Source organism: Orcinus orca, chromosome 7 (assembly GCF_937001465.1).
Source record: "Orcinus orca chromosome 7, mOrcOrc1.1, whole genome shotgun sequence".
Lineage (NCBI taxonomy): Eukaryota > Metazoa > Chordata > Mammalia > Artiodactyla > Delphinidae > Orcinus > Orcinus orca.
In genome coordinates this window covers 42,902,538-42,916,385 of record NC_064565.1, presented here as the reverse complement: position 1 = coordinate 42,916,385, position 13,848 = coordinate 42,902,538, and the positions used below count along the sequence as shown (strand labels likewise).

The 13,848-nt window shown below is 42.5% G+C and overlaps 1 protein-coding gene across 10 annotated transcripts in view; it reads right to left on the bottom strand.

The window, feature by feature from the left end:
* FMNL2 (formin like 2) overlaps positions 1–13,848 on the bottom strand; it is a 308,405-nt gene that overhangs the window by 21,178 nt on the left and 273,379 nt on the right. For 5 of the 10 annotated variants that reach the window (XM_049712703.1, XM_049712705.1, XM_049712702.1 and 2 more), the window contains 9 exons: positions 12,645–12,746; positions 10,595–10,907; positions 10,053–10,256; positions 7,262–7,282; positions 4,878–5,002; positions 4,036–4,238; positions 2,373–2,607; positions 1,236–1,304; positions 1,035–1,115 (listed from right to left, as the gene is read on the bottom strand). In XM_049712703.1, coding sequence (XP_049568660.1) covers positions 1,035–1,115; positions 1,236–1,304; positions 2,373–2,607; positions 4,036–4,238; positions 4,878–5,002; positions 7,262–7,282; positions 10,053–10,256; positions 10,595–10,907; positions 12,645–12,746 — 1,353 coding nt within the window. The remainder of the gene's footprint in view (positions 1–1,034; positions 1,116–1,235; positions 1,305–2,372; positions 2,608–4,035; positions 4,239–4,877; positions 5,003–7,261; positions 7,283–10,052; positions 10,257–10,594; positions 10,908–12,644; positions 12,747–13,848) is intronic. The other 5 variants (XM_033400040.2, XM_033400041.2, XM_033400039.2 and 2 more) reach the window with 1 other exon arrangement.

Below are 13,848 nucleotides of genomic sequence, written 5' to 3'. Positions count from 1 at the left end.
ACCTCCCTGACTTACAAGCAGGAAGACTCCAGTTTCAGTGCTCTCCCAAGTGAAGGCCAGAGTAGGAAGTGAGGCTGGAGCCGGGAGTGTGCATAGGTGTGCACAGGTACACCTATGCCATAGTCCTCACATCTGCTCAGCCCCACTTACTCCCCAACTCAAAGCAGATGTGCGTAACGTACATACCATGGCCTTCTGGGGCCCAGAACTGTGACTAACTAGACAGTCCCTATCAAATAACCATCTACCCCCACACCGGGGGCTGGGGACTCCAACCACTGCCCAACCTGCTCCCGTGGAAGCCACGTCTGCCAGTGCAGCCCGGGGGACAGGGCTCCATAGAGCATTCTCTCTAGTCCTGTTCCTAAGTCAGGTGACTCTGAAAAGCAGAGCACCCTTCTTCATCCAGGAAAAAAAAAAAAAAATTTTTTTTAGAAAACACAGAAAAGTATAAAGAAGCAGCTCAAGAAACCTTCCTAATTCCATTCAACCTCTCTGTTAATATCTTAATCTACTTCCATTCGGGTTTTTTTTCTCCATATTTTACCTAGTTAAAAATCAAACTGTACAGACAATTTATACCCTGCTTTCCTTCCTAAACCCAAAATTACCTATTCCTTTGAAAACTCTTCACAAATATTCTAACAGTTGAAGAATAGTTCACCGTATTAACTATCATTACAGCATATGTAATCATTTCCCCAACTGTTGAATCTTTACACTGTTGCTAATTATTTGCAATTATAAATAAAATATAGCACCCATAATTCAGACTCCTGAGGAAAGATTCCTAGAAATGGAAATATTGGGTCAAAAGGTATGAGTATTTTTAAGGTTCGAAGTGCTTGCTGCCATATGGCGTTCCAGAAAATTTGTACCCACTGCTCTGCCCACTAGCAGAGAATCTTCATCAAAACATCCCACCCCACTTCCAAGAGCAGACTCTCTCTGCTCCAGGGATTAATCTTTGCCAGCTGTTTTGTCTCTCATATAGCTCTTGTACTTCTTTTAAACTCTGAAGTTTAAAAACTCACCAGATCTAAACTCTGAAGTTTAAATCCATAAACTGCTCCTCGTTTACTGCTATTCATATAGTTGCCAAGGGCCAAGATGATCTGCAAAGAAAGAGAGAAAAGAGAAGTCCATCGGTACAGCATCCCAGGCATTCCCAGGCTGAGGAATGCAGCTGACAAGTCAGCTCTTCCATACACGTATAAGAGGAAAACTTCACTTGCCTCCAGAATTTTCTTGAGTTTTTGGGACGACTTTATAGAGACAGATGCTGCTATAATTGAGTGCAGTTGCTAGATTCCAGTCAAAGGAAAGAGGAGGGGGGGAAAAAAAGACATGTTAAAAATGGGAAACTCCAATTGAAAACTAAAACTTTAATACAGAAGAAAACAGACCTGCATTTAGAACTTAAAGCCTTAATGCTGAGATTCTATTTTTTCCTAAACATAACAATTTTAAGTTGTCCTGCTAGGTCTTAGGTAACTAGAGCATTATGTGTAAGCTCTTCTCTAAATAGGAAGTATTATCAGAACTAGCTTATCATAAAATCTGTAAGCAATGAGACTTAAGTTAGGAGTCAACAGCGTCTTCCAGGAGAACTCAATAGCCTGCCCACCATCTCTAATCATGTAATACAATTCATATTTTTAAATCAATGGAGCTAGCCAAGAACAAAAACAAAACAAAACAGCAAAGAAATATAATCACCGTGCAGAAGTTCTCAGAACATATTTTGGACACACATGCTACTATAGTCAGTAATTAACAAACATTTATTTAGAAATAGAACTGGGAAAGAACTATTTATGATATTCATAAGTCTCTACCAGATTAACACAAAGGAACAAGCGATGGTTAGCTATTATTTCTACGTCACCACAGTGTACTGTAACAAACTTCCAAGGAAGAAGACCCCCATGGCAAATTTAACGCTTCCAATGAAAGTCAATAAGCCTGTTCACTAAAGATATGAGATGGTTTTTAGAAATGAAGTTAAATTTTCAGTCTTGGTAACCCAGCCAGAGGACTGGTACCCTGAGGAGGGGACCAAATTTGAGAAAATTATTCTCCTTGTCCTCTGTATTGAGATGTCCTTTAAAATCCAAAGGATATCTGTAGACACAGGAAATGGCATTCTCTAGGGAGAAGAGCAATATGGAATGGGGAAATTCACCGTTTTCAATTTTACTTGGCATACACAATGAGAAAAAGAGGGTAAAAATAAAAATGCCATGTCGAAAGTTCTGGGAAGAAGTCTTAGAGCCCATGACATTAAGTGCAATTCTGTGAGAAAGTTAAAAGAAAACAAAACGAATGCTATCTGTTTGGACCCCTTCCCTTGCCAGAGTTGCTCCACTCACAGGAGTCAGCATCTGAATACTTTCGGCAAAGTTCCCAATGAAGGCCATGATGGTCATCTTCTGCATGAGCCTCTCAATTTTACTGAACTGCATCATGAACCGGTCTTCATCTGACAAGTTTTCCAGGGGCTTCCTTTCCCGCTCATAGAGCCGCAGCACTTTCACCTCATTCTCAGTTGGCAAGAACCTCATCAAACACTCTACAAAGTCTACAGGCAATGTCTTCAAGTCAAATCTGAAGACAGAGGTGGACATGTCAGTATTAAAGAGAAAACCTCCTCCCCTCTCAGCCACACCTCCACCTGGTCCAGATCATGAACCACCATGTCGATGAGTTGATGCCCACAGCTGGACAATGCCTACAGATGTGAACATGCCCCTTGGTGCTAGCTCCTGACCGTGCATCAAGCACATTCACTGGTCCTTCCTGGAAACCTGGACCTTATCACAACTGCCACGCTCAGTTTTTAGGCTATTAGTATAGCTCTAAGCCTCTAGACATCAATAGTAAATGACAGCAGGTAGAAGCAGAAGGAAAGCTGAAGTCTCTGGTGGTTAAGTGGTTCAAGGACATGTTTTTTTTGGCCTGTGAAGTACTGCTAATTAAGGAGATGTAATATTATACACACAATTACAGAATATCTGATGAACTCTGTAAAAGATTTCAATTAAACCAGTAAGTCTGGGGTATTTTTTCTCCTTTAGAAAAAAATGCATCCAAATGCCTGTACTATATGATGCTTTGGCTTAAATGCATACATCCCTTGAGGGAATACTCGGTCTTTGTGGACCTATACTCCATCTGAACTAAAGAAGTATTTGCTACAGTCTCTATTCTATTCTCTGGGCAATCTTTGTTCAGCAATAGAATTACACTTAATCATCATGACAAACAAGATATGCGAAGATTAAAAACCAGAATTCATACCAGGTTGCAACACTAGAAATCAGAACAGATGATAGGGTGCACTAAACTACTAGCTTATGATCCCGGCTGAGGACATGAAACTGGAACAAATGATTTCTCTGTGTCTTTTACTCCCCTAAGAATCTCTGATCAAAATTTATGAAATACCAATTAATGATGAATTAGTTCCTAAAACATCTAATAACATCCCTATCATATTTGAAAGTCACCATGACTCAAAGAGTAGAAAGATTCTTCTAATAGAAGAGTAAATAAAATCAATGCCTTCTCTGCAGTTCAAGGATTAAAAAAAGAACTAAACTTGCTTTAAGATGCCCTGAAAGGGCTAAGGAGCAACAGGAATCACATTCCTATTGTTACGAGTTAAGACAAGCCTCTGTCTCCTATTTGCATCTGGCATTGGGTTGAATCATTCCACAAATGCCATCAAATTTGTACTCAGTGAATCTGGATAAAATTCAGATACTCCACAGAAAACTGTTATTTTCTCCCTTTTCTCAGCATCTGCAATACTTCTCTCAACTTTCCTTTTATGTAAGCATTGCTGTAGGCATATGTAAGAGAACAGACCAAGATAATAAACGATGTCACGATCCAGTTGTTATTCTTCTAAAACAATTAATTACTCATTCTAATATAGCACCCCCGAAGGTCATTTCTGGTCCACCTCTTCAGCGTTACCATTTTCATTCTAAATTTACTAGGATATAATCTTTCAGAATGCCCTGAACTTACACATGAATAGCTTTACATATTTCATCCGCGGTCTTTCCAGCTTTCCTTAAAGTTATGGCAAGATTTTTAGCCCTATTTGCTTCTAGTAATGTCACTTTGTTTGACCCCTTCTGCGTTATCTTCTGTTTGCTTGAAGAAAGATCAACGGCAGGACCTTGGGCTTTTGTCTTAAATATTTCTTCAAATTCATCTACATTTAAGTCCTGGGTTGGAGAGGAATGAAATAGGCAAATTAGATTATACTTAAAAATGAAGTCAGGAAGCCACCATTTAGACAGTTTCTTAAGCATCAAAGAAGTTACTTTTTCTACTAAGTACTGATACTTGTCTTGGGCCATGGCTTGCTCTATTTCTCTATTTGTGTCAGTGTTGTGTGACTTATGCCACATATACAGACAAAAATGTCTAAAGTAGACAACTGTTTCCAACCAGTTAACTCAATTGCCTTTCAATTACTGCCTTGTAGGGATGGCCAGCACAGACTAAAACTATCCACCAAACCAGCTAGTAGGCGTGATTACTGAGTCCTTTTTCACTTATAGTTCAATAAAGGGTTTTTATGCCCCTTTATAAATTAAGGGCAGAGATTGTGTCAGATGTACCTTTTGTGACATACAGTGAAAGCTGTTCAAAACTATTCCATTTTAATGTATAATATGTTTTTAAACGTAGTTTTAGAACCACCTTACAAAACAGCATCCAATTTTATTCTCCTTTTCTTCTTTACATCAAGACACTTAAAACACTAGCTTTTATTGCAGAAACTTTCAGGTTAACACAGCACCCATTCTGGCTTTGCTGCACAGAGAGGGCCCCTTGTTTCTAACCCATGAGAAAGATACCTCCAGAATTCGCTCATCATCAATTTCGTTGAAGACTGTGCCATTGATCTGATTTGGCTTCAGGGCAACCCAGTTAAAAACTGGCATTCTGAATTTCGTCTTGATTGGCTTCTTAATTTTCACAGCTACAGAGGTCAGAGAGAATGAAATTAAGATTCCACCAAAACCCTCGAGAACAATCAGACAACAGTCCTTGCAGATGACACTCTAACACTGGAGGAAGGCTAGCAAGAGGTGGCCAGGTGTTTTAAAATATGGAAAACATCAGGCAACACTGTGGCCAGGGCAACTTGAGGTCATCAATTGATACAACAGTGTGTTACAGTTGCCTAAGAGCTGGGGTTTTGCTTTTATTTTATTTTTTTAATGCAGGCAACTGGGTGGTTGAAATACAGTCACAGTGTCAGGACAATGCTTAGGACAAATAAAGAGTTGGGGAATAAAAATGATTCTTTATATTATTAGATAGCAGAGAGGGCAAATACTCTGTGTCACTTAGTTTGACACTGGTGAATGTGAAGTCGCATTCTGACATCCTAAATTTCTGGCTCTCTAACACACATTTCCAAAACAAATCTTCAAAGATGATCAGAGACTGCAGACAGTGTCTGCTTAAACCACCAGGAATGAAATGTCAAGAAGGCTGACTTCCAGCCAGAGCAATACACTCCTGTGGATGATTTCAATAATGGGGATGATATTGGCTGTTGAGAGTTATTCCAAACAGACTAAGGGCCACAAATGGCCCAAAATAGAATGTTTAAGAAGACAAAAGGGGTACTTAGAAATCTGGGTTTGTATTGCTTTCTGGAGAAGGGCCACAGTCCCCTCCCCCTCTCTTTTAAGTGCAACCTCTCGCCAGGAACCAGCTACTGCTGCAACTAGAAGGTAAGAATGCACCCATTAAAAATACTGAAAACCTCTTAATAGAGAGGAAGGGTCCCACCTTTGAGGGGATGGGGGTGGGGGGAGTGCCACCTCCTCTTACTTTGGGGAAATGAGCTAAAAAAGGCAATCCACTAAAAATTCCATTAATTAACTACACACCATAAAGAAGTCTTCCCAAACCAATTCGCTATAAATATTCACCATCTTAAGTCTGTCTCAGGGATGCCCACCACACTATTTGGGAAGGGAGGGAGAAGAAATTCAATGCAGAACAAAAGAAATGGAACACACAACTGGGCTTTTACCTGGCTGCCTGCCTTACTGAAAAAAACGGAGACAGTGCCTCTCGTTCCTCCAGAGTTACAAAGGCCACGTAAACAGCGGGAATGTCATCTGACAAATCCACACAGAAGCATGCAGGAACACAGAAACACAGCTTTTGCCAAAACAGGCTTTCCACCACCAAATGTGACACTTCACTCTCTACTACCCAACAGTGTCCATTTCTGTCCTTGCTACCCAGGAAAGCCCATGTCCTCCAGGGGACAAAGGACCAGACCTTCCTCTAGTCTGGCACTTCTGCAGAGTTGAGGGAGAAGAGGTGGACGGGAGCGGGGGTGACAGGTCAGCGCCATCCGGTTCCATCATCCCTCCACAGACAACGCAGGCATCAGGACACTCCCTACAAGCAACTCCCTGTGCAGCCACCCTACTTTTAACTCTTTAAGCAAGATTACGTATAAGCCTGAGATCAGAGCACAGGCCAAAAAGTTCTCTTCTGAAAGGCTGCCCTGACTCTGACTGGGGAGTTGGGGGGCTGGGTCAGCAGAGGCGGGGTCTATAGGTGACCACAATACGCACCATGTTCCCAGTGTTCAAGCTACAGGAAGTGGCTCTGCGTGGGTGGGTGGGTGTTCTGTGGAGAGAACCGATCACCAGAGGAAGGGGACTAGGAAAGCAGCACCCAGCAGCTTTCCCTTGTTCTGGGGAGGAGCCTTCCTCTCTCCCTCAGGATAAATCTAAAATCCTAGGGACTTCCCTGGCGGTGGTCCAGTGGTTAAGACTCTGCGCTCCCAATACAGGGGGCACGGGTTCGATCCCTGGTTGGAGAACTAAGATCCCACATGCCACGGCGCATGGCCAAAACCAAACAAACAAATGAATGAAATTTTTAAAACCCCTAAAATCCTTCTAGAGTTGAGGTCTTAGATCCAACTTTTAAAACTAAACTAAAAAACATTCCTTTCCCCAGGGAGAAAGGAACAGGGCACCTGAAACCCAGGATGCCTGCTTAAAGGGCCATAACCTCTTCTATAGGTTCAACTAAAACATGTGGGCAACCCTGGAATCACAGCAGCCAGCCAGCACCACACCTCCCCGCAGACACAGAGCAAATGCAATGGCTCAATGGGAGATGGGGTGGAGATGTCAAGGCACAGCGTGACCCACAGGAACACAGGGCAGACACTCAACACACTCAGGGAGGAGCAACCTACAGAAAAGCTTGATTGGCCCGTCTTTTGTGGAAGCAGAAAGAACAAAGAAAATACAAAAGAAAAATTAGATACGGTTAGCGTTCGGCGGCTCAGCAGTCCACACACTCTTAGCAGAGAATTCCATGCTTCTGGGACACATCTCACAAGGCAGCCCAGAGCCAAGAATTCATTTCCATTCAGACCTGCCTTAAAGACGCCCTTATTATTTTATTTTAAAAAATAACTCTTTTTCTAGAAAAGGGGGAAAAATGATTTCATTATAGTGCTGCCAAAGAGCCATACTGACCTGTGCTAGGTATTCCATAAGACATAAACAAGGTTAATGAAAAGATAATCAGCTGAAGTCCCAATTCTCACTGTGAAGTTCCAAAGCATATTCTTCCGAAGAGAAACAGCAAAGGTTACAGACTACCCAGGGGTCTGTCAGTGATGACCTGACCGGGGAATGGGAACCAGGTTGGTCTAACAGATTTAAGGAGGTATGCCTTACACTTCAAATGCACATGTCACACTACTAATATATTCTGTATAAAATGCAAAGAAAAGTCCACAAGATAAACTCAGGGGACCTCCTCCTGGTCCTCTGACTTGGTCACCAAGAAGACACTTGCTCATTGCCTGCTGAAGAGATAAGACATCCAGTTGCCTGTGGATCTAGGGGTCTAGTGATGTCACAGGTTTTTGGCTTCCTGGGGGGCCCTTGGCATATTATCTCAGCTGTCTCTTGGCTCTATGGGGACATCCTGATGCTGTCTGCCCTCTTGGTTCCAGAGAGAGAGTGTTACTGAATACACTGGCAAAACATCTCACAAAATGGGTTACAACCACTAAGTATTAACGGCCGAATTAAGGATGAGTAATGAAAAGAGATTAAAGGCCTTGTAGAAACTACCTGATCTCAAGCTATCAAAGACTCGTAAGGATTTTATAATCCTTATGTCTTGTAAAACACAACATCTTGTAATTGTTTAATGGACGCTTATGGCACTGAAGAGGAGTTTCTTCAGTCCCACATACAGTCCTTCAAATTGCATAAGACACAAAGGGGACAACTTCCAAATGCAGGAATCCTGAAGGGAGCAGTGAGGGATCAGCTGAACACAGAGCTTCACACTGTAAAACTGAGGCAATCATTGGAGCCAACAAATTATAAAGATTAAGTAGGAGGAAGAACCCAGGCAAAAAATTTAACGAGAGAGGCCAAGACTCGTTCAGAAGGGAGTCCTGGACATGCACATCTGAGACTCTTGGCTCTTCTCTCCGCCAAGGCAGTTCTGAGGTCCAAGTTGGAGCCCAGGTGAAGGGAAGTAGAGGCCGTATCGCACATTAGGTTTTGTCAGACGGAAAGGAAGCAGGACCAAAGGAGAGACACGCTCATGGTGAGCGCTCCTGGGAGGCTACAGGGAAAGCCTCATCAGTGGGCCCAGACGCACATGACAATGACACTATCACTGAAAACAGCCTGTTGATGTAACAGATTCCTGGGGCTCCTTAAGAGGTTTTCTGTTTGTTTACGTTTCAAAATCCAACAGTTTCATGATGATGCTCCTTTAACTTTTGTTCTTCAGAAGCAATAAAAGTTCTAGAAGAAAGCGGTAGACGAGGGAGACCTTGAAAGGTCCAAGTCAGTCATTGGTTTACTGCCAACACGACTTTGAACGGGCATCTTGTTTGACAGTTTTATAGGAGCTGGGGTGGAAGTAAACACCACAGATCTGATGTGGAACATGTTTGTTACAGGTGCTTTATTGGTGTCTAAAAGGGCTTCAGTCACCAGGATAAATTAGTCCTAACGACTGGCTGGTAAAGCTGTTGATGGGATGGACATGCTAAGAGATGGAGGCTGGGAGATCATTTACAGCTGAGACCATCATTTACACTCGGGGCAAAAGGCTCTGAAAACCACTGCAGCCTTGGAAATGAGACCATTATTGTGCTAGTTCATCAGAAATAAGAGACCTCACGAAGGGACTAAAATGGTTGAGGAAGCAGAATTATCTGACGTCACAGGAACGGCTTGGCAAAGCTCAGAGCAATTCCAAACGCCAGGGGAACACTCCGTGACTGGGAAAATGACTTGCGGTATTTTAGAAAAGAGTAAAAATTTATTTTTGTGAGTCAAAAATAAGAACTTATATTTCAAGACATTAGAGCAACTCTCCCCCTCTCACCCACACCCGCCCCGTTTCATCTCTGGTGAGGGAGGGATGCCGCAGTCTATCCTGGGCAGTGGAGCATTTCAAGGCAAGAAGGTACTGCTGGTGGTAACGCTTCCCTTTGAAGCTTAATTCCACTGTAGTGAATTGTGATGCCCTCAAATGCTCGGAAGAAATGCCTGGAAGCCTACATCAAGCAATTAACACAGAGAGGCATTTTCCCCTTTTATAGATGCCATCGAAAATAGCCTCAAAGAAAAGAGCCATAAGCACTGAAAGCACGCTGTGTCAGAGCTTGGACTGTCATGTTTTCTGAACCCATGAAAATGCACTGATCCCTAAGAAGGTAACCTGTCTCTCTTCCCTTCTCTAGGTGGGGAGAGAAAAGGTAGGAAAACGGTGTGAGATCAGGACTTCCTGTCAGGGAAAGAGTGACAAAGGCTACTGAAAGAAAAATGCCTCCTGTGCACAATTTCCCCTTTACTGGCTGCATTAGCAGGAATGTTCTTATATTAAGAGGAGACACATGTGATTTTGCAAGAGACCTGGATTTTGAAAGAATGGCCTGGACCCTCTGGAGGTCAGACAATTGAGTATTTGTATTAAATATCTGGGTCTTAAATCTGCACTCTTACCTGCTAATCCTGAGTTGAACACCACTGTGGGTGAAGACGTCCCGGGCAGCGGGGGTGCAGAGGGAGGAGGGGGGGGCAAAGGGGGAGCCGGCACAGTCTCAGCTGCAGGACCCGGGAGAGGAGGCGGAGGGGGAGGCGGGGGAGGGGGAGGGGGAGGGGGAGGTGGGGGAGGGGGCATAGGCGGCGTGGCTGGACCATTTCGCGCTAGCAAAAGAAAAGAAACAAATCGACTTTGAAAACAGGGGAACGGTTTTTCCTGCAATATGCCATGTGTACATAAAGGACCTGAAAACAAACACTGAGGAGGACAAAGGGTTTTTTCCCCAAAGACTACAAAAATGTCCTCGGTAACAAATGGGGAACATTCTGTGCCATGTGTGAAATGAAGACGTATACCCTTCATCTCAAAAGGTAAAAGTTCTTAGAATCAATCAATAAAAGAAATGCCAACAGAAATAGACAAAGGACATAGATGAACCGTAGGTAAAAGAAGTACAGATATCCCAATGCTCTACCTCAGCTCTCTCGCCAAGGCTTCCTACCTGCTTCAGGTGTGTCTGACAACAGAGGCAGTGGTGGGGGAGGAGGGGGCAAGGGTCCCGAGGCGGCAGCCCCCGTCACTGGCCCCACAAAGTCACCCACCGCCACTTCGGACCCCGTGGGCAACGTGCCAGAAGCCACGACCGGCAGGATGGCGATGTCTCCATCCCCTTTCTTCTGAATTTTAATGGTCCCTTGTTTCTCCAGCTCATGAATCTTTTTTTCTAGGGTAGACTGTCTTTGAATGGCTTCTTCTTTCTCTTTGACCATTTTCCTTAATGTGTGAACCTGGGTATTTGCATCTTTGTAGATTTCCTGCAAAAAAAACCATGGTCAAGAGTTGGTCTTCACGTGACATTCGTGCCTATTACCGTTAGATTGGCAAATTGAGGATAAAGAAAATAAAAAAAAAAAAAGGAAAAAAGAAAAAGGATATATATATATATATATATATATATATATATATATATATATATATATATATATGTACACACACACACACACACATAGGAATTCTATGGAACTCAGCCAGAACTTATAAAGTCCCAGTCGTTATCAATTGTTCACTGGTAATGCATGCAATACATTCTAGCAGTTGTTACTGTTGAGGTAATTCTTTCCATTAATAAATACAGCTAAGTCAGTTTTCCCCACAGGTGAAGAGGAACAGGGCAGAGATGACCCAAAAATAATTTTATAGCTGACTTTGGAATATCCTGAGGGTATTCTGGTGGTGCAGCATGTTTTCTTTTCACTTTTGTTAAAATTCATTTGTTACTCCTAGATACATATCAGCTAACAGTAGACAAAAGGTCCCTAAATCAGACTTGGACCGAAGTCAGCCTTGGATTAAAAATCTGCAAATCATGGAATAATCCACTTATGAGTAACCAGCGGCTGACTGTTTTGAATGGATTTCTCTGGCCTTCACAATGCCCCCTTGACCAAGCTCAGGACAGCAACTGTTGTAACGTTTTCCAAAACAGGCCAATATTTCCCTCCACTAATTCCTTATTTCTGTCTAGGTTCTTCACAGAACAAAGAAGTTACAATTTTCAATTCAAAGGCTGTCCTGGTTCCTTTTATAAGGGGTCCACAGAGGTTCCAGTGGAAGGAGTTTATGGAACCCACTTGCTGGGCCTTACACACGTGATCTCTCACCACAAACCTCCAGCAGGTAGGGGAACATTCTTCACACCCTGTCTATTATTAACAATCTGAGAGTCTGAACTTGAATTGAGTCCATATGCTACAACTCTGTCTCGATGCAGTGCCAGAAAATAAATTTCCTAGAGTTAACTGGAGGACCTGTCAGAATATCAAGCAACACACACAGACATGATAAGTATCACATAAAACGTGCCACATCATTAACGGCCGTGTAAAGGCAAGCCATTTGCCTAAAAGCCCTCCAGGCATTTTGGTGTTTTTATGTTCAAGCACATGGATGGCGCTCCATAAATACCTGACCTGTAAGGTAAAACAATGCTAAAGCCAAACCAAATAGCTGGAATTATCTGATAATAAAATGGATTGATTTTGTTTTTGACTTTTTTCTTTCTCTCTCTCCTTTTTTTTTTTTTTCTTTTGGTGAATGCCAGTAGGTCTTGTCTATGTTGTGAGTTCACCGTTTCCATGGCAACTACCAAATCTGGTTTCAAGCAGAAGCAAAGCAAAGAAATACAAAGAAGTCCAAGTCCTAAGAAAAATAAATAAGTGGCATGAATTAAATCCATGCTGTGTTTTTATTTCCAACCAAATGGGTGATCCACAGAATTCACTCAGACTCGTCCAGATGGGAAAATACTGTTGCTCCCAAAACCTGTGATAAGGAAGTAATGAAGCCCCAGCATTGGAATGCACACATATGTGAAGACATACGCTAACTATGTGTACTTTTCAGAAGAGTTTCACCTCTGAAATGGTTCCAGTAAATATGCCGCATCCGTGCCTCCCTCTACCGTGAACATATGCGGGTCCTATCTACTAGGCTAAAGCTACAGCGCATGCCCTGCAGTGCCCACCCGGTGTGGCTACCATCATCACACGTACCCGAACAACATCCAGCTCCTTGTTCCTCTGCATGAGCTGCTTTTCCAGTTCCACGATCTTGGACATGGCTTCATTCTCTGTGTCTTGCAGTTTTTCTGACAACTGTAAAGTTTTGAAAGGGAAGATGTGTCACAACAAAGGATCATTCTCATCAGGTCCTTGGTTTTCAGAAAGTGTAGCTCAGAGACCACTAGGGGCCCATCAGAGTCCTGCATGTGTTCCCCAAGTTGTTTTCTGAAAATGTTAATATTTATAAGATGGTGCTGAATACATACTTGTTTCTAAGAGGAATTCATTTACAAGGGATCCTTAATAAGACCCGTAAGTCAGCTCCTTAGTGTTTTGACATACACAGTGTGTCTTTCTCCATTTCTGCAGGGGCCAGCGAACGTAGAGAATAGTAGGTGAGGGAGGAGGTCGAGTCACCTTTCCCTCCCTAAGAAAAGGCCATTAGGCAAAAGCTTTTGAAAACTGTTGACCCAGAAAACTTGGTTTTGTTGTTGTAAGTCACCAGTTGAAAAAATACTACTGCTTGTTTTGACTCAAACTATCCAAATAATAAAAGTCATTTTGGAGGGGTAGTTCAAATAAACAGGTGGTTACTACAATAGCAGGTTATGTAAGTATGGTCATGCAATGCCAGCTAAGGCTTCAGAGAAAGATGGGGTGAGCCATGAGTGAAAGTTACTTTCCACATAAGGCTCTAAAATTGGGCACCTTCTGATTTCTTACATCTCACTGAGAATAATCACACATAAAGAAAATCAGGGAGGCAAGGTAAAGAGGAAGAGTGGAGATTTATGCTGACCAAGTTCAGAATATAATATAAATATTTTAAGGGAAGAGACAAAAAGAGAAAAAGGAAGAGCCTATAAGTGCTCTCCTAAGCAGGTACCAACTGAGTCAGCACAGCACTTACAAAGGGAGGGCTTTTGGCAACTTGGCTAAACCACAAGCCATGAAGATGCCCCTTTTCAGACTGATGGGAAAAGAGGAAGGACATTAAGCACAAGTAATACTCTTAACTAAGAAAATGCAGAGAAAAATAAATGGACCGTTCAAAGAGAAAAACCACATCCTTCCAAAAAGAGACAATTCCTTTCACAATCAAGGACACTTTCAATCAGAATTCAGCAAAAGGATGTGGTCCTCACAATGTCTGGGTTTTAAGACACACCATATTCCTGTTCATTATACTGAGAGG